Source organism: Lampetra planeri, chromosome 25, assembly GCF_965212315.1.
Source record: "Lampetra planeri chromosome 25, kcLamPlan1.2.h2, whole genome shotgun sequence".
In the NCBI taxonomy this organism is placed as follows: domain Eukaryota; kingdom Metazoa; phylum Chordata; class Hyperoartia; order Petromyzontiformes; family Petromyzontidae; genus Lampetra; species Lampetra planeri.
Window position 1 is genome coordinate 7,326,027 of NC_136131.1, and position 20,992 is coordinate 7,347,018.

General features: G+C 53.1%; 1 protein-coding gene across 1 annotated transcript; it reads right to left on the minus strand.

Moving 5' to 3' along the window:
* Positions 1 to 1,669: 1,669 nt before the first annotated feature.
* On the minus strand, positions 1,670 to 9,249 carry LOC144727366 (uncharacterized). Its single transcript, XM_078606123.1, has 5 exons — positions 8,859 to 9,249; positions 4,256 to 4,407; positions 3,770 to 3,831; positions 3,657 to 3,715; positions 1,670 to 2,580 (listed from the first exon to the last, which is right to left on the minus strand). Exons 1-5 carry the CDS (start codon positions 8,959 to 8,961, stop codon positions 1,709 to 1,711), a joined length of 1,248 nt encoding a protein of 415 aa, XP_078462249.1. The 5' UTR covers positions 8,962 to 9,249; the 3' UTR covers positions 1,670 to 1,708.
* Between the last annotated feature and the right edge of the window lie 11,743 nt (positions 9,250 to 20,992).

Sequence of the window (20,992 nt, forward strand, 5' to 3'; positions counted from 1 at the left end):
TCACCACTAACAATGGGTTCAGTGGGTTCACCACTGACAATGGGTTCACCACTAACAATGGGTTCAGTGGGTTCACCACTAACAATGGGTTCACCACTAACAATGGGTTCACCACTAACAATGGGTTCACCACTGATAGTCGATGATCGTTTGTTGTCGTCCCCACCTCACACCTCGGATTAGCACTGTTGGCTACGTACGTTGCGAAAGAAGTTCTACGTACGTACACACAACACATTTCTACTGCTGTGCAGATAGACGAGGGGGGCTGGGGGAAGGGGGGGGGGGCGGAGAGAGCGTGGGGGGGGGGGGGCGAGGAGATTTAAGAAACTCGCCCCCATTGTTTCAGTTGCCGCGCCGGGAGATAGAATTGAACCTGAGCGCTTTCTGTGGATTGCAAGTCCGCTGTGTGGGCCAATATCCCACCGTGGCAGCATCTGGCCTACGTGGTAAACGGATGAAAAAATCGGCAGCTTACCCCTTCAAATCCATAGGGTTGGCAAGTGAGTAATGTAATTATGTACCGTGTAAGGTAAAGGTTAGTGCATCGCACTACTTACTGAATATGTTTACATTGACGTGTCGGACTCACGAACACAGACTCACAATGTTTACCCTTAGAAGCGACCAAACTCACAGTCGAGATGTTTCAAAAAATAATACTGTTGGCAAGTGCTGTTAGCGAGCACCTATTAAGGTCGGTACTGCTAACAATATATATCACGATGGGTGGTGTGTTATCGGGTCAGCACCATATTTGCAAGCACGCCCGACCGTCTTTGTCTTTCCAGTGTCGCCGAAGTTTCGGCAACCGCACCCACCACGGCACAAAGGTACTGCTGTACAAATTTTGGGCCGAGTCGACCTAGAGGTTGCCCGGGGTCAAGTTCGTCCACCTATCATGCCACAGGCGATGATCATGAACCGTAGACGGGTAACGAATCTATACCCATACGCAGCGCGTGTCATAATTGTACTTTACACGGCAAAGCCTCGCCGAGACTCAAGACTCTTGTTTGGCCAATTCCATTTTTAAAATACGGAGTCTCTTTGCTTCCTGGGAAGGAAAACGCAGAGCCGGAGAAACTCCACCATGCATGTTATACGAGTGGCGGGGGAGGACTCCGGACTCCGCACAGATAGATTCAACAATCGTATGTATGTACTGCTTGCGTTTGAGCACGGGCGTCCGAGACGGGTGCTAGGAATTGAAAATGCTGCATTCGAGCAGAGAACGTGGCAGGTAGCTGTCTCACATACAACGTTTTTGGAAGAATAAATGAAGCATTTGAAAAACGGTTCCGCTGGACGGCACACGCGCGCGTGTGTCTGGGACGGAGCCGGGGAGCCGACCGCTGAGATGGGCACTCCACGAGTCCGGCAAAGCAAGCGGGGAAGAGAAGACCTGGGAGGGGAGATGGCGGTGGGTTGACGGTCTGGGAGCTAGCCGTGTGTCGACCGTAGAGAGGAGCTGTTGGAACTGCCGGAGGGGATGGACGCGTTGGTGGTGAGTGAGGAGGTGCGGCGGCGGTGGTGGCACCGACGGCTTTGGCCACGCTGACTTCTCGACCTTGGCCTTCACCATCTCGTGGCCCCATCAAAAAACGGGAGTCTCGGCGCGCAGGACGGACGAAGATGATCATTCTCTGCCCGATCCACCAATCCCCCCCCCCCCCCCCACACGATGACCAGCGCGCCCGTCTCATCGTCAGAGCACGTGGAACTTCCACGTGGTGAGTCCCTGTTGCTCCTTGTAGTCACTCAGGTAGGGGTCTGGGGCACCGAACCCCAGTTTCCAAGTTGAGGGGTCCTTATAGTCACCCAGGTAGGGGTCAGGACCCCCAAAAGCAGCGCCTGGGAATCCTGGGGACCCCAAACCCAGCGCAGAAGGAGACTGACAAAGGGGGCTCAAAGTCTGCAGGTGCTGCCCTTGATGCTGCTGCTGCTGCTGCTGATGATGATGTTGCTGATTATGCTGATGCTGTTGATGGTGGTGGTGATGGCTCTGGTGGTGAGTCAACACTTGCTGGTGTTGCTGAAGGTTGATGCTGTTGCCATTACTGTGATTCTGCTGCTGCTGGTGTTGCTGATGCTGCTGCTGCTGATGTTGCTGATGATGTTGGTGATGGTGACTTTGTTGTTGGATAAGCGGGCTGAGAGAGGCGCCGGAGAGGCCGTGTATGGCGACACCGCACGGGTCCACCACACCGCCACCACCACCACCAAAATACACACCACCACCACCACCAGATCCGTACGTGGAACCAGCTGAGCACCCCATGTAATGAGCCGCGGTTTGCAGATGAGTGAACGAGGTTGCGTAAGCGGGCAGCCTCTGCCCAGACGTTGTTGAGCTTGGGGAAGCGCCCTGTTGCTGCTGCTGCTGCTGCTGATGATGCTGCTGCTGCTGGTGCTGCTGGTGATGATGATGATGAGCGGGGGGGTTGGGGCAAGGCGCGGGCTCCATGGAAGGGGGGGATGCGGAGGCGGGGCTCCAGATGGAGCCGGAGCTGGAGCACGGTGTGCTAGCGGCGGAGGTGCAGGGGGTCGCGGTGGGTGCAGCGGCAGAGGACGAGGAGCCTGGGGCGGTGACGACAGAGAGAGACAGAGAGAGACAGATGGGGGACACGTGTGACGTTGGGTAGACGTCTGTATGCGTTATACAGGTTTCTCTCGCTCTATGCGGTAGGAGTAGTAGTAGATGCGTTCCAAAAAAAATGGCGCACAAAGCGAAATCACGTGGGGTAGACGTCACAGTCGCCTAACCCACAATGCACTGCACGGGGAGACAACTGCCTGCCGAGAAGCAAAGTACACACAGTACACCCACAGTACACCCACAATACAGTACACACACAGAGTACACACACAGTACAGTACACCCACAGTACACACACAGAGTACACACAGACAGTACACATCGTACGCACACAGTGCACACACAGTACAACAACGTTGTGCAACGTCTGACCGCGTAGCTGCATCTCAGTGAATTCAACCCGTAGAGTGCGAACGTTGGATACAAATACGCTGGCTGTGTATATTACGCGACATCGCACAAACCGAACGGGCACAGAGCGAGGGAAACCTGTACACTAGTCTCACTCCCTCAAATCTCACTCCCCTCCCATCTCACTCACTCACTCCCTCCCATCTCACTCCCTCCCCCTCCCTCCCATCTCACTCCCCTCCCATCTCACTCCCTCCCATCACACTCCCTCCCCCCATCTCACTCCCTCCCATCACACTCCCTCCCTCCCATCTCACTCCCTCCGATCACACTCCCTCCCCCCATCTCACTCCCTCCCATCTCACGCGACTCTCCTCCCATCTCACTCTACTCCGCTCCACAAACTCTCCTACCTCCCCCCTCTCATCTCGCTCTACGCCCCATCATCACGCTCTCTCTCTCCTACCTCTCTCCTGTCATCTCACTCTGTGGCTAAGTTGTTGGACAGCGATGAGAGAGCTGTGGGAGAGCTGAGGCAGAGCTGTAAGTCAGCTACGGGAGAGCTACTGGAGAGCCAAGGGAGAGTTGTCCCGCAGAACCACGAGAACTCTACGCAGCAGGGAAGCAGACAACACACCTCCACCTCCGCTGACGGGAGCCACGCTGCCTGCCGCTGAGGAGGAAGGGAAGAGTGGAGGAGCATCACCCGACGCCTCGCGCATTGGAGACATCTTCTTCTTAGGTGGGCGGGGCTTGGCTTGGGAGCTCCCTCCCCCTCCTCCCCCACCACCTCCTCCTCCCCCCTGCTGCCCCTGCTGCCCCTGCTGCTGCTGCTGCTGTAGTTGCTGGCGGCATTTGGCGCGACGGTTCTTGAACCACACCTGGGGCGGAGTCGACGGTGCAGAGGGGATGGTGGGGGGGGGGGCGTGAGGTTGTGGGGATGCCGGTGGAAATAGAGGGGAGAGGGGGGAGGAGAGGGGAGGGGGGATAAAATTAACTCCCAAGTAAATTTGCTCCGGAGTTGCTGCCCGACCTGGTGGACAACGTCCCACGTGGTTCCCCTCCCCCCTGTTCCTGCCCCCCCCCCCCCCACTACACTTTCTGCCCCCCTCCCCCTTCATGCTCCTCCCCCATTTCCTGCCCCCCCCCCCCTCTAATGCTTGCTCCCCTCCCAAATCCTACTCCCCCCCCCAACTTCCTGCCCCCCCACCCCGCACCCCCCCACCACACTTTCTGCCCCCTCCCCCACCTCCTGCTAACCCCCCCCCCCCGTCCCCACTCCCTGCCCCGCCCGGCTGCCCGCACCTGCACGCGCGACTCGGGCAGGTTGATGTTGAGCGCCACCTCCTCGCGCATGAAGATGTCGGGGTAGCGCGTCTTGGAGAAGAGCGACTCCAGGATGTCGAGCTGCGCGCGCGTGAACGTCGTGCGCTCGCGACGCTGCTTGCGCGGCGCGCCTGGGGGGGAGGGCAGAGAGGCACGCGCAGAGAGAGGGTGAGACGGGGACGCGGAGACACGGACAGTCAGAGGTCACGACAACAACCGCCATTCGCCACTAAGTGGCGGTGACGTCACCACGACGCTTGTGCCAGGCCATGTGCACTTTGAGGCCACCACGTGAAGTGTCGAAACGCCCGCTGGCAGGAGGTCACGGGGCAGACCCAGCATGTGCCACGGGTCGACTGACGGAGATGACCGAAATGACTGGCTGATGCACCACCTGTGCCCCCTACTGTGCCAACTTGCTGTGCTTTAGCCACCCGGCGCTCCGCTCGTTGTTGTGAGCGTCGCTCCTCCGCCCTCCGTTGTTTCTGGAGGTCGACTGCCTACAACTGCCCAGTAGCGTCCTTCACGAGCCTCCTCCACAGAGGCCGATCTTGACACCGCTGGTACCAGTCATCGGCAAGTCCACTCAGCTCCACGTCCTCCTGTACCACATCACTCCATCTCTTCTCTAGCCCGTGCCGCGCCTGTTTCGCCCCCTCGATCCGGCCGAACAAAAGCTGTTTAGGCATGCAGTGGCTGGGCATGCGGGCTACATGACCCAGCCAACGCAGCCTTGCCTACCGGAGGAGCTCACCGATGGGACTTTGCCCAGATCTTTCAAGGATTTGTGAGCTCCTCACACAATCCAGCCTGGTTAAACCCAGGATGGATTGTAGGCAGGCCAGCCTTAATGTTTCCAACCGGCGAAGATGCTCCATTGGGGGGGTCCACGTTTCGCAAGTGTAGAAAAGGGAGGGAATGACTGTGGCCGAGAAGACCTGAAGCTTCGTGCGGAGCGACAGACCAGGTAGCTTCCACACAGCGTTACGCAACCGATGAAAAGATATTGCCGCTCGACTGATTCGGAGTGAGACCTCTGCTGTTAAACTGGAGCCGGTCATAAGCACACTGCCCAGGTATGGGAAACTCTCCACTCTCTCCACTACTGCCCCATCACCGATTGGGAGTTGTGGGGGTGGAGTGTCCGATGGTACAAAATACCCAGGCAAGTGCTTAGTTTTGGTGGGGCTGATGGTAAGGCACCAGAGGTCACAGACAGGGAGACACAGACAGTCAGAGGTCACAGATAGAGACACAGATAGACAGAGGTCACAGATCGAGACAGATTGAGACACAGAGAGATCGAGTCGGAGAGACATGAAGAGAAACAGCACAGAGATACACAGACACAGACATACAGAGACACAGAGAGACAGAGAGACATGGTCAAATATGCAAAAAAGCAGACAGACGAACAGAAAAAAAATCAGCAGAGAGACTGTGAGACAGAGGGACAGACACACACACACACAGCGTAAAAGAAAGAGACAGTGAGACAGACTGAGCGACACATTCCCAGATAGAAACGTGGAGTGAGAGAGGGCAGAATGGAGGACGGGCGTAGAGACAAAGAGCCAGGCATGGACAGGGGTGGGTAGCCTGTGGCTCCAGAGCCGCGTGTGGCTCTTTAAGGACTGCTCCGTGATCGTTATTCACCACGTGATCGTTATTCACCACGTGATCGTTATTCACCACGTGATCGTTATTCACCACGTGATCGTTATTCACCACGTGCATTGCGCTTCTTGAGATATTGAATTTTCTCTACCGGATTCGAAAAATAAATGTATCTTCTCGTCATTCTGATTGTCGACCCCCTGGCTATGATGAACGTATGGAAGGGGGGGGGTATGTAAACATACAGACGCAGGCAGAGAGACGGGCAGAGAGTGATAGGGGGAGAGACGGACGGGCAAAGAGACGAAACGAATGGACACAAGGCAGGCAGACGAGATGGACAGATATACACGGAGAGACAGACAGACGTACAGACATTCGGACAGACGCAGGCAGAGAGATGAACAAAGAGAGAGACAGGGGGAGGGCGGGGGCGGGTGGAGAGGCGGACAGAGAGATGCGGGAGAGAAGAGACATTCACTGGGACAGAGAGAAGTCACGGACTCACTGCAGAGGGACACGCGGCGCGACATTAAAAAGTGCCCCTTCCTTCTCAACATCTCACCTCAACTCTCCTCACTCCCCTTCTCCATCCATACCTCTCCCTCCATCTCTCTTTCCTCCCCCTCCCATCTCTCTTTCCTCCCCTTCTCCATCCTTCTCATCTTTCACCTCCATGTCTCTCCTCTCTCCCAGATCGTCCTTCTCCCCCCCCGCGTCCCTCCCTGCAACCTCCTCCTCTAACACGCCCGAACTCACTCTCTCTCTCTCCTCTCATAGTTGTGTTTCTCCACCCCATCTCCCTCCCGTCTCTCTGCCTCTTTATCTCTCGTTCTTCTCTTTCGCTTCTCTCCCAGTAATTTACACCCCCCCCCACCTCCCACCCCCACTCTGTTCTCTCTCTCATCTCTTACGCAACCCTGTCTCTCTCTCTCTCTGATTCTCTCTCGCCCCATCTCTCTCGGGCTCACACACACACACACGCGCTCTTTCTTGCCTCTCCACCATCTTCCCCCACCTACTCTCTCGCTCTGCCCCCTTCTGCAGCTCATATTTTCACAAAGCCGTGCATGCGGGCTCATGTGAGCCAGCGAGATAAGGGGAGAGAGGCGCGAGGTGGGGGTTGGGGTGAGGGTTTGGGGTGAGGGTTTGGGGTGAGGGTGGGAGGAGGGGTGGGGGTTTAAACGGCTGGGCCCCGTTTGAACTGCGTTCAGGTGAGGGAGAGAGAGAGGACACAGGTGAGTGAAGGGCAATGCGGTGAGGGTGAGGTGTCGTGGAGCCCGTTGTTTGTTTATCTTGGGAAAGGGGACGTGGGGGGGGGCAGTGAGATAGGCGATCGCGCCGAGTTTGTGTCATTCGTGCTCGTGTCCAGGGTGAGTGGAGGTGAGCGCAGCTCAGGTGAGTCGAGGGTTCAGGCGAGTCTAGGATTCAGGTTGGTGCAGCCCAGGTGAGTAGAGGATCCAGGTGAGTTGGAGCCCAGGTGAGTAGGGGATTCAGGCCAGTGCAGCCCAGGTGAGTAGGGAATACAGGTGAGTCGGTGGCCAGGTGAGTAGGGAATACAGGTGAGTCGGTGGCCAGGTGAGTGCAGGCCAAGAGAGTAGGGGATACAAGTGAGTCAGAGCCCAGATGAGTACGGGATTCATGTGAGTGCAGGCTAGGAGTGTTGGGGATACAAGTGAGTCGGAGCCCAGGTAAGATGAGGCCCTATGTGGAGGGCAACAGAGTGTGGTGCAACCCAATGCAGAGTTGTACTTCTGTGCTGCCACCCGTCTCTGCCCCACCCCCCCCAAGCCTTCACTAACCCAGGTGAGGTAGGGCTACAGGTGAATAGAGGTGAGGCCAGGTGAGGCTACAGGGTGAGTGAATGCGAGGCCAGGTGAGGTGAGGCAACAGGTGAGGGGAGGAGAGACCAGGTTAGTGTGAGGCCATGTGAATGGAGGTCAGGTAAGGCGAGGCTACAGGTGAACAGAGGTGAGGCCAGGTGAGTGGAGGTGGGACCAGGTGAGGTGAGGCCAGGTGAGTGGAGGTGAGGCCAGGTGAGTGGAGGTGAGGCCAGGTGAGGCGAGGCTACAAGTTAATGGAGGTGGCTGCTGGGTAAGAAGAGACAAGGGTAAACAGGCGAACTGATACTCGTGCTGGTTACCGGCATAGAGGGATTAGGGGAGAGGGGAGGTGGGAGCCGGGGGTGGGGATGGGGGGACAGGGAGACGTGGGGGGGGGCTGGGATTATTGGCGTCACGTGGGCAGTGAGGAGGGTTGAGGGGTGAGGGGGGAGGGGGGGAGTGTAAGTGGGGGCTGAGGGGGAGGGGTTCGAGCGAGAGGAGCTGGGGGGGGGGGCTCTGGGCAAGGCGCCATCCTCGCCACCGCCCCACCACATTTCTCATCCACCAGCCTGCATTGTTTACAACGATGAGAGGGGGGCGGGGGGGGGCAGCACCCCCCCCCCCTCCGGATGGGGTGCCCCGGACGGGCAATCAACCCGCCCGTCCCCACCCTCGCTACGGTACTCGTGGTGGTGAGGGGAGCTGGAGGGAGAGAGGTGGTGAGCGGGTGAGGGTGGTGAGGGTGGTGGGATAGGGTGTGGGGTGGTGAGTGGGTGAGGGTGGTGGTGAGGGAAGCTGGAAGGAGAGAGGTGGTGAGCGGGTGAGGGTGGTGGTGAGGGTGAGGAGCGGGTAAGGGTCGTGAGGATGATGTGAGGGTGGTGGTGTGGGGGAGGGTTCGTGAGTGGGTGAGGGTGGTGAGGGTGAAGTGAGGGTAGTGGAATAGGGTGTGGGGTGGTGAGCGGGTGAGGGTGGTGGTGAGTGGGTGAGGGTGAAGTGAGGGTGGTGGGATGGGGTGTGGGGTGGTGAGCGGGTGAGGGTTGAGAGAGTAAGGTCAGGGTGGTGAGTGGGTGAGGGCGGTGAGGGTGTGGGGTGGTGACGATGGTGGAGCTAGATGGCGGGGGGGGGGGGGGTCTGTCCCTCACCGGGGAACCCCACGGAGGGGTGCAGCAGCTCCATGCCACCTCCAGGGTGCAGCCCGAGGCCGCTCATGGCGTAAGGGCCTTGCTTGAGGTAGGACACCATCATGCTGCCTGGCCCGGCCCAGACCCGGTCCAGACCCGGTCCGGACCAGTCCCGGTTCGGCCTGGCACGGTCCAGTACGTTTCTCCACTGGCGCACGGCTCTGACTGGAGGAGAGCCGAAGAGTTTCAATCGCCTCCTCTTCGTCCCTACGTGCTGCTGCTGCTAATGCTGCAGCAGTTGCTGCAGAGTCCCTGTTGAGTTGACGGGGGTAATGGAACGGGGGTCCGCGGGGGAGCTGGGGTCACGGGGGAGATGTCGCGGATGGGTGGAATGAGAGTGGGGTAGGGGTTGACGCTGATAGACAGAGATGGGGCAGGGGGGGGGAGTCGGATCAGAATCTGTATCTATACAGGAGGAATCCGATGAGCTATAAAGCTATTTTCACAGGTGTGAGAACCGTACAAAAACAAACAATGCAAAAACACCATTGGAGTGAAAAAATATAACAAAGGTAAACAAATCACTTAAAAAATGGACACAAATAAAACTACACAATCTTTTATTCTTACCAGCTTAAGCCCACTGAGCTATTAGCTTATTTTCTTTCAGAAGCGACCTGTCCACAAACGACAACTCAACAACGTGGCTCGTCGTGCGGCAATGTACAGCAGCCAAAATAATCTAAACATCGCGTTTCCACATGTGACGTGACCGTCCACGTGCGCGGAGAGAAAACGCGGCCTTCTCTCCTCCCGCTGCGGTTCAAGGGGGTCAGCAGTGGACGCGGGTTCGTGTCGAGGTTGATGGGAGAGTGAGCGGGCGGAGCGCTACAGCTTCAGCAGCAGCAGCAGCACGCGGAGAGGCTTAAAACCCATAGTAGTAGGTTTTTACCCTTTTGAACTGGTACAAAACTGACACCTTTATTCAAGGCATCATGTTTGCAATAACCACAACACAAGTAGTCAAAAAAGCAAACAAAAAGAAGCAACTCTGATAATGATAATGATATGCACTGTCCTTGAAGTTGATTGGTCCACACCCGAGACGGCTTTCTTTAGAGCCTAGTCTCCATTGGTGTTGGTTAAACCCCTTTCTGGCAATGAAGCAGGAGCTGCCAAAGTAGATTGCTTTTGCAAGGCATCAAGACGATCAAGTCTGCATTAAGCGCGCCACACACACACACACAGCACTTGTGGCACACAATACACATGCAAACAACTTCATAATAAACGTTTTTGGGTTTGATCGAGTTATTTATAAATGTGTCGTAACCCTCCACCACCCGGCACGACCAATCAGTAAAAAAGTGTCACGTTGACAAAAGACAAAATAGTTCACTGCTTTAGCCCACCGGTGTGTTGAAGAATGAATCCACAACATTTACATTTTTTTTGTAAATGTTGTGGATTCACTCTTATAAATAACGCGATCTAACCCAAAAACGTTTATTATGAATAATACTGGTCGCGAAAGCCTACGTGTTAAAATGCAAACAAATGTTCTCTACTGATAATAATGACGTGTGCATTGTCTTTGACACTGATTGGTCGAGACCAGAGAGAGCAAGGCCTTCTTTGTGGCATTGTCTCACCAGCAGTGTCAGACCAGAGCATCACGCCACAAGTCAACAGGACAAAGACAATCGCACGTATCGGAGCATTTATAGTTCGGGTTAAGCAGTGGTGTCTATGGGATAACAGTTTGTTGCCAGCATTTTTTGCCAGTACTTTTCATACTTTGATCATGGCAATAAAAAGGTCCAATAGATATGCCACAGTAGTAGCCTGAGATACTAACCAACTAAGACAAAGACCCCCCGTGTAGCCTTCATAGGCTGCAGGGGGCAAGTGCTGTTAGCGAGCACCCAAGACAGAACAAGCAGGTCACAGTTGGTAGGCTCCGAGTTCAAATCCTGCTTTGGGGATTGACTCCATTGTCCCCCTCTCAAGTCGATCAAGTGAGTTGACACTTGGCGAGAAAGGTTATTTTACATAGAGAATCGTCCCTTCCATAGGAATGTGGAATTTCCACCACTGGCCTTTGCTGGGTTGTACACAGGACATGACCACCAATGCCTCAATGCTCGCTTGAGCAGGAAATCACTTTAACTATTCACACAAAGGTAAAGATCCTCCGTATAGCATGGGAAGACTGTTGGGGCAAGTGCTGTTAGCGAGCGCCTAAGAAGGCCGGTACGGCACACGAGGGAGTGGGTGGCCAACACCACGCCCGGCCGCCTTTGTCTCCTTAGGGGTGACGTTCACACACCGCACCAGATACTCATTTGAGGCGGAGTGGACCGAGGGGAGGCCCAGGAACGGTTCAGATAATCGTCAAAGATGTTGGTCGTGAGCGTGAATCGAACTCGGTTCGCCGGGTTTGTAGCGCAGCGTGGTAACCGTTGCACCACCGCTCCCCGCAAGACGCACAAGCACACAGACATCATCGTAGTTTGAGATGTCTGGAAACACAACCCCACCTCCCTTGTCCCCATCACACACATAGACCCCCCCCCCCCCCATGAGACCTCCCCTCCTCCCCATACACTCAAAGTTGCTCCCAACCCAGCTGGTACAAGGTGCTAACACAGACATCTCGAAAAACATCGATTCTCATCCACGCGCTCCCATTCCTTCACTCTCTCACAGTTCTCTCGCACTTTATCTAACTCGGACTCTTCCGCCCCCCACCAACTCTCCCTCAGCCCTCCCCCGCCACCACCTAGCCCCCACCCGCCACCACCTAGCCCCCACCCTCACCACCTAGCCCCCACCACCTAGCCACCACCACCTAGCCCCCACCCTCACCACCTAGCCCCCACCCCCTCCACCTAGCCCCACCCTCACCTCCTAGCCCCCACCTTCTCCACCTAGCCCCCACCACCTAGCCCCCACCCCCTCCACCTAGCCCCCTCTACCTAGCCCCACCCTCTCCACCTAGCCCCCACCTCCTAGCCCCCACCACCTAGCCCTCACCACCTAGCCCCACCCTTACCATCTAGCCCCCACCACCTAGCCCCCACCACCTCGCCCCCACCACCTCGCCCCCACCACCTCGCCCCCACCACCTCGCCCCAACCACCTAGCCCCCATCCCCTCCACCTAGCCCCCACCACCTAGCCCCCACCCCCTCCCACTCTCCTGGTCGTCAAATCGACACCACCCAGACCCTCGGGCCAGCGGCGTCGAGGAGAGAGTGTCACGTGATGTTGGCACGCTTCTGAATGAGAGGGGAGTCACGTGATCGCACCTGCTAATGAGTCATTAGTGGTTATTAGACCCAGATACCGCAGGGTTCGTATGACGCTCGCGATTGAAAATTTGATATGATTATGATTGTTTACACACGGCGATGGGGAGCGGAGGGGAGCAGGGTTGAGTGGGTGGAGTGGGAAGGATTTCAGAGCAGTCTGGGGGGGGGGGGGTCAGTGGAGTGAGGAGGGTGTGGGGAAGGGGTGAGGAGGAGATGGGAAGAGTGGGGAGGCGTGGGGTAGTTTGGAGGCGAGTGCTGGAAGGTGGTAGGATTTGGTGGTGGGAGGATTTGGTGGGAGGGAGGGCGTGGAGAGGGGTGGGGCGAGTGGTGGAGAAGAGCCGGGGAGTTTTGTAAATGAGTGTGGGGGAGAGAAGGTGGAGGGGTGGAGTGCTGGGGGAATGTGTGGAGGGGAGTGTTGGTAGCTAAGAGGAGGCGGAGGGGGGGGGAAGAGATGGGAGGAGCTGGGATGATCAGGAATCAATTTGGAGGAGTGGAGAGAAGTTGGGAGGAGCGGTGATTAGTGGGGATGAGTGGGGAGGAGCAGGGATGAGTGGGGAGGGGCAGGAATGAGTGGGGAGGGGAGGGGCAGGGATGAGTGGGGAGGACAGGGGGGGACACAACAAAAGGGATTAATAAGGAGACCAGTGAAGACAACAAAGACAAGGATCCCCCGCATAGCCTCAACAGACTTTTGGGACAAGTGCTGTTGGCGAGCACCTATCAAGGCCGCCACTGTACACGGTTAGCGCGCTGCGATCCGAACCCGGTGAGACAGAGACACAGATATACACACACACACAAAATATAAACACACAGACACACAAAAATATAGCCACAGACATGCACACGAAGCCCCAAACATAAAGACAGACACACACAAACACAGTCACAAACAGGCATTCACACATACACAACAAACAGATACACATAAGAGTTACACATAAGGGCATAATCACACACATACTTTGTACACACACGCACACACACGTTTAAACAACATTTAAAATGCGGTTGGGAATGTCGATCAACCAAAAACCAACCGTGCTGTCCTTACATTCCTTACGGGGCGTGTCTAACACCACTAGCCTCAAGAAGCTTCCAGCTCATGGAGCGAAACGTCGGACATCGTGCCGAACAACCGACGGGAGAGCATTGTCCAACTTTGCCGACACCGCTTCAGAACGAAGGCCCATACCTTAAAGAGAGCCTCCTTGCCCAGAACATCTTGCAGTTCCGCCAGCATTGATTCAAGCAAACCCTGACTCTGCTGATGAGACACTGAATATCGAAACCAATCCTTGCCTATGACATCTGAAGGTTAATCAGCGTTGATTCAAGCGAGCCTCACTCTCTGTGCGTCCAAACCGACCCGGAGTTTTGCTTGTCTTGAATCAATCCTGTTGAAATTGAGCTGATGAGATGTGTAAGAAATATATATATTAATGTGGAGAGATATCAAGCTGATATTATTTATCTATTTGGCTAGTTATAGACTTGTCTAAAGCTTTATGAATCGACTGCTGGCTGAACGCCTCTCCACGTTGTGTAAATTATGGGTGGAATGTTTGACCATACTTCACCACGCTGGTTAAGGGGGGCGGGGGGGGTAGGGGTGGGGGATGGGTGAGTAGACCGGTTTGGTTATCACTCGCCGCTGATGTTATCCGTGGCCGGGAACTGAACTCGGATAACCGGGGTTCATAGCGTAGCGCGCTGACCAATGCACCACCCCCCCCCCCCCCATATTGAAAATACGATCCGTATAATCCGCGTGTCCGTCTGCAAAAAAATGATCACAGAGTCTCACAGCAGCAATGTCAACAAGAGTGGATCCCTGATTTAACCGCGGCCGGGGGAGGAATTCCTCAGACCGAGGCGATATCACCCACAGGGAGATTCTGTTTGTTAAAGTATTACACTCAACAGGGTCTCGTCAATAATCCACTGCTGGATGACGGCCTCTCCACGCCGCGCGTGCGGGTCGTGGACGATTATTATCTATTGAACGAGATAAGTGTCGTGTCTTCCTAAGTGCAACGTATATATTATTTTATAAACTTTACATAATACATTAATAACGGTCCTTGATTGTTTGTGGTGCTGCTGCTGCTGGGAGTGGTGCACAAGCACAGCCAATAACAACAACTTAAACACGTTCAACAAAGAGGAACATTTATATCTAAAAATAAAGACCTTAACCTGTATGCCTCAAAATCCTCTAGGGCACTTCCCGACAAGGTAGAAAGCTGATATTTAGTACATAGGCAGCTTTTAAGAAAACAACAGAAAAAAATATGAAAATCCGAGATTTCCCATTTTCAGACCCCCAAATATTTATTTAGGTGCCCCATGAACTTGTTTGTGGGTGTCGTTCAGAAACCGTGAAACATTGAACAGAAGATACAAAATTTCATGATGTACAAATTTTTATAATTAGAAAACGGTAAAAGATAGGAGCTTCCCCTCGGAGTATTGAGTTAATTTCATTTTGTCCTCCAAGCGGTTTCCGATCAGTACGTCTTTAAATATAAGAAGTTGAATCAAGTCGTCGACAATTTTTTGTGTTCTTTTGCTGAAAAATATAAAATTTCAGTAGTTGCTCGTGTCTGATGGTAGATAAAAATTGTAAAAAAAATCAGATCAGGTAAATTTGTATATTTATTGAAACATTTTGCCTGGCGAAGACATGCTTTATGAACGAGTAATATATAAACTATAGGGCAACGTTTCGAGCAATGGCCCACTTCTCGCCGGAACAAAGATAGACAGGCCAGAGGCTCAATAACAATAAAATAGCTTTGAACATTAACATTATGTATGAGCTATGTGCATTACAATTATCGTGGGCCTTATCGTGATGATGGTTTATATTTAAATCAAACATAGAATTGGTACAGCGATTCTCAGTTGAGGAGCACGTGAGCCAAGTCATAGGAAACTACTCCCGCTCGCGAGACTTTGCTTAAGTGCTTAACTCGAACATAAGCACAATACAGTCTGTATATAGACTGCATTTCTATACCGTCTCTATACTACGCTAAAGTCTATAGGGTTGTTATATTAGGAAGCCACTGAAGCTATGCGCTTTACATCTAGATAGAAAACTAATTTCTTTCGAACTTATTTTCGTGTTTAGTTTGTTGTCCTTCTCCCGCACCTCTTATTAGCACGGTTGGCTACGTACGGTAAGAAAGAAGTTCAACATAGATGCATGTATAAACCTACAGTCCGTGTTACAGTATATATACACACAGTGAAATACAATCTACAAAGACTGTAGATAAAGACGGTATTGCAGTTATTGTTTGACTTGCATCCCACTGGGATTTTTTGCACACAGCGTTGAAATGTGGTGTTTTTTTCTGGAAGACTTTGCTGATTTTTCCAGGATTTTTTTCTGTTGCGTGTAGTCACTTTAAGATGTTTCTTGTTCATGTTTTTGTTTTGTTGCGGTTGCACCCGAGTCAAGAGCCGCATGGCTCACCTCACAGGGTTATACCTCATAAATTTAACTGAAAATAAAATAGTGCAGTCTACATATTGTTTTACCACGCGGTGTGTAAGTTTCAATAGTAATGCCCCAATGGTAAATTCTACTTTAGTGATGTAACGAAAAATGCATGCATACTCTCCATATATATGCAAGCACACACGTATAATATTTAAGGTTGAGTCGACCTAGGGCAGGCCGAACCAAGACCGGTTCAAATATTAATTGTTATTGGTCACGAGCGGGAATCGACCTCGGGTCTCTCCCGTGGTTCGCAATAGTCCAGTGCGTTAACTACTGCGCAACCACTGCCCAAGCATACAAAGGCAAAGACCCCCCGTATAGCCTTTACACGACTTAGGGGCAAGTGCTGTTCGCGAGCAGCCCCTATATGAAGGCCGACACGGCACACGATGAAGCGAGGTGGTCAGCACCGGCCATAGACACAAAGATAGAAGATCCCCCGTATAACCTGAACAGAATGTAGGGCGAGTGCTGTTAGCGAGCACCTATAAATACACAAAGACAAATGTCCCCTGTATAGCCTTTAACAGGCTGCTGAGGCAAGTGCTGTTAACGGGCACCTGTGAATACACAACGACAAAGAGTCCCTGTATAGCCTTTAACAGACTGCTGGGGCAAGTGCTGTTAGCGATCACCTATGAATACACACTCACGCATGTGCCATGGATGTGTGTGTTGATGTGTATACAACCGTACTACATATATATGCATGTATCATTTAAGTCGTAAACGTGACGAAGCACAGGCCTAAAATCCCAAAACTTCAAGCGGACAACATTTAACAGCACTTAAGTATAATGGAGAAACGATTGTAACACTTTTCTTGAATCGAGTAAGGTTATTATTGGTCAGAGGCTGGGTAAATTATGATTCGATGTGATATTACATTTGTACATGCTGCGCACTGTTGTGCGTATGCGTCTCAGCTTGTTTTATTACAATTATAGAACATATATGTACGTGTTAATTGTGTGTACATGTGTGTATGTGCTAGATATGTATGTTAGTGTGTAGATCCTATATGCGTGTATTTTTTTATATTTTATCATCCGATGTGCGGTGATGGAGCTGTTAGCGCACTGCGCTACAAACCCAGCAAAGACCCGAGTTCGATTCCAGCTCACGGGCCAACATCAGTGACGAATATCTGAACCGGTCCCGGGCCTCCCCTACGTCGACTCAGCCTTAAATTAGGCCTACCCGGTGCGGTGCGCAAATATCAACCTTGGGGAGACAAAGGCGGCTGGGCGTGGGACTTGCCACCCAACCCGTTCCGCGTACCGTGTCGACCTTCATCATAAAAGTTCTCGCTCACAGCAACTTGCCCCGGCTGCCTGTTGAAGGCTACACGGGGCGATCGTTGTTGTTGTTTGCTGTGTGCGGCAGGAGCTTGCCCGTCCCATGGACAAACGCAGTATACATCTCTTGTTTTGCAAGCGGAGATCTGGAGGCTTCCAAGTTGAATGGGCGCAACTAAAATTTTCATAAACAATCAATACAACGCAACACCAGATCAACACAACAACACACTTCTGTATAATGCACAAACAACTTTGAGTGCACGGGGAGACACGGGGGCAAGCGTGTCTGGATCTCCCGGGGACACGGGAGAGAGACACGGGGACACGGGAGATAGAGACATGGGGACATGGGGACACTGGAGTTACGGGCTGCATGGGGACACGGGAGAGAGAGACACGGGGACACGGGAGAGAGACACTGGGACACGGGAGAGAGAGACATGGAGACACGAGAGAGAGAGACAAGGGGACACGGGATAGATAGACGTGGGGACACGTGAGAGCGACACGGGGACACGGGAGATAGAGACACGGGGGCACGTGAGAGAAACACGGGGACACGGGAGAGAGAGACGTGGGGACACGTGAGAGAAACACGGGGACACGGGAGATAGAGACACGGGGACACGTGAGATAGAGACACGGGGACACGGGAGAGAGACACGGGGACACGGGAGATAGAGACACGGGGACACGGGAGAGAGAGACACGGGGACACGGGAGAGAGACACGGGGACACGGGAGAGAGAGACACGGGGACACGGGAGAGAGAGACGTGGGGACACGGGAGAGAGAGACGTGGGGACACGGGAGATAGAGACACTGGGATATGGGAGCTAGAGACATGGGGACACGGGGATACGGGAGACACGGGGACACGGGAGATAGAGACACGGAGACATGGGGACACTGGAGTTACGGGCTGCATGGGGACACGGCACAAACGATCATGCCGCAATGACTTAGTTCACAGGGCTTGTCTCCAAAGTTCTTACAGAACACTCACTCACGTCGACACACACATATATATACACAAGACAAAGATCCCCCCCTATAACATGTCATGTACAGAATAGACCTTTGGGACAAATTATGTAAGCGAGCGCCTATTGATGATTAATACCGGTACCGGTACACACGCATATATATGGACCGGTATATATATGTACATACACATGTACAAATATATATACATACAAAGATCCCCCGTATTGAATTAACAGACTGTTGGGGAAAGTGCTGTTAGCGAGTATCACCCTATACGGTCTAATACCGTCACAGAGACCCAGACACATGCACACATACTCGCCATCACACACCGATATACATTTGTACACACAGAATCCATATACAGACACACATGTATACACAAATAATCACGATTCTAGGATGATAAACAATATATACACACACATATATATATACACACATTACAAACACACACATCATATAAGCAACATGCTACAACGGAAGCACGTGCTTATGTAACATAAACGCGTGCGTGCAAACACGCATGTGCTGCACACGTAAACACACATGCACACCGACACAAAAATAAACGTGTCACACACAAACATATATATGTGTTTGCACACGCATACATTACACACACTCAATATATACACTTACCTATACTAAAAAGACCAAGATCCCACCGTTTAGCCTTTAACAGACTGTTGGGGCAAGTGCTGTTAACGAGGGAGCGGGTTGGCCAGGAGCACGCTCGACCGTCTTTGTCTTCCCAGTGCTGATGTGTTATCATTTGTGGCCGAGTCGACCTAAAGAGAGGCCCAAGAACCGGTTCGGATATTCGTCTCTGGCGTCGATGGCCGTGAGCGGGAATCGAACTCGGATGTTACGCGGAGAGGTTTGTCGCGCAGGACCCTAACCGCTGCGCCACCACTCCAAAGGAACGTGACATGCGACAGATGCACTGTGCAGTGCATACTAAACACAAAGCCAAAGATCCACCCGGTAGCCTTAACAGACCGTTGGCGCAAGTGCTGTTAGTGAGCACCTATAAAGGCCGGAACGGCACACGGGGGGGAGGGGGAGGGTAGTGTTTACGCATCGCACCGTGTACGCATTTGATGCTGAGTCGACCTAGTCGGAGGTCCAGGACCGATTCATAAAATCGTCACTTGGCGTTGGCCGTGAGCGGGAATCGAACTCGGGTTGCCGGGTTCGTTTCGCGGAATACATGATACACACACACACCACGTACACACACACACTATGTATATCCGCACGTTTTATTAAAGTTTCAAAAAAAAGGATGTCTAGGGTGGAAAAGTCGATGAATTCTTTTCCGTGAGGTTAAACAAAGCAAACACATTTTTTCTAAGCTAAACCAATCTCAGAAATTAACAACTTTACCTGGTGATGCTTCTGCGTTGGCAGTGATGTAAAGGCACCAACAACAACAACAACCTCAACGCATTCCGTGTCAAGAACATTGCCCGAAACGTCGCCTATCATGTACACATGTCTTTTTAGGCTCACGGTGGTGGTATTGAGATATGTTTGGACATTGTTTATTTATGTTATTGAGAAGGTAAAAACAAGTTGATTGTATGAGACACGGTCATCAAAATTCACCATCATCGTGGTGACCACGACGCTGCCGTTACTCACTCACTCACACATCGCCGCACTGTGCATCAGCTGAGAGGGGCACCTCGTCACGCGTGACTCGACACCACGGTCGTATACCATCGCACATTAAAACAGAGCAAATGCAAAATAAACACACTTAAAAAAAATAGTTACAAATCAAAGTCTGACTGCGACCGTATTCTCCGGAAAGTTTCGTCGACTCGCAACCAAACTTGTGGCCCCGGTGTCAATAAAGTAACAAAGACAAAGATCCCCCGTATAGCTTGTCGCAGACTGTTGGGGCAAGTGCTGTTCGCGAGCACCGACGCAGGCCGGCACGGCACACGAGGGGGTGGGTGGTCAGCACCACGCCCGACCGCCTTTGTCTCCCCAGTGGCGATATTTACACATCGCACCGGGTACTCATTTGCGGCTGAGTCGACCTAGGGGAGGCACAGGACCGGTTCAGATCATCGTCACCGGTGTTGGTCGTGAGCGGGAATCGAACTCGGGTCGCCGGGTTCGTAGCGCAGCGTAGCGCTAACCACCACACCACCGCTCCCCACAATAAAGTTACACACATCGGGTCACGTGCGCACACACGCCGACCGGATTATAAGACGCACACCCAACTTTTGCTTTAAAATACAGGGGGGGGGTGAGTGGGGATGCGTCTTATACTCCGGACAAGACTGGAATTGCTACCGAGAGAGAAAGACACACATTTGCGTACATACCCACGTGCACACGCGTGGTACGGTGTGCGTGCGTGCGTGTGCGCAACAGTCCTTGTTGTCTGTCAGTCCACTGCTGGATGATGCTAAACATCCACGTCGCGTACTGCCACTCGAACCGCACGTTGGGAGAGTTGAGCGCGTTCCCTGTCGTCAACCCCTCGCACGCACGCACGCGTATTCCGCCACGCTCGTGCACGGCAAAAGGCAAACCTGGTCTCCGCCTGGCTTACACGGTGCCTACGTTCAATTGGTCGCACACATCATCCCGAGTACCGCATGGACCCTTCTGAAATAAATAAGTCTCGAAGACTCGTGAGAGATTTGCTTCCCTTTGTAATAAAAACGACACGAAAGACGAAGATTTCCCCCCGTATCGCTTTAACAGACTGTTGGGGCAAGTGCTGTTCATCAATACAAACAGAAGACTCCGACTGTGTGTGCGCGTCGCGTTGTTATCTCCTTCTGTCAATGAACACGCTGCAATGTGCACTCGCAAACTCCACTCACCCGGCGACCCAGGCTGACGAGCGCGTCACGTGAAGTGAGGCCGCCTTGGCGCGTCAACGCGGATTTATAGCGGCGTGTGTGCGTCAGTGTCTGTGTGTGTGGATGTGTGTGTGTGTGCGTGTGTGTGTCAGTGTATGTGTGTGCGTCAGTTTATGTGCGTGTGTGTCAGTGTATGTGCGTGTGTTTAT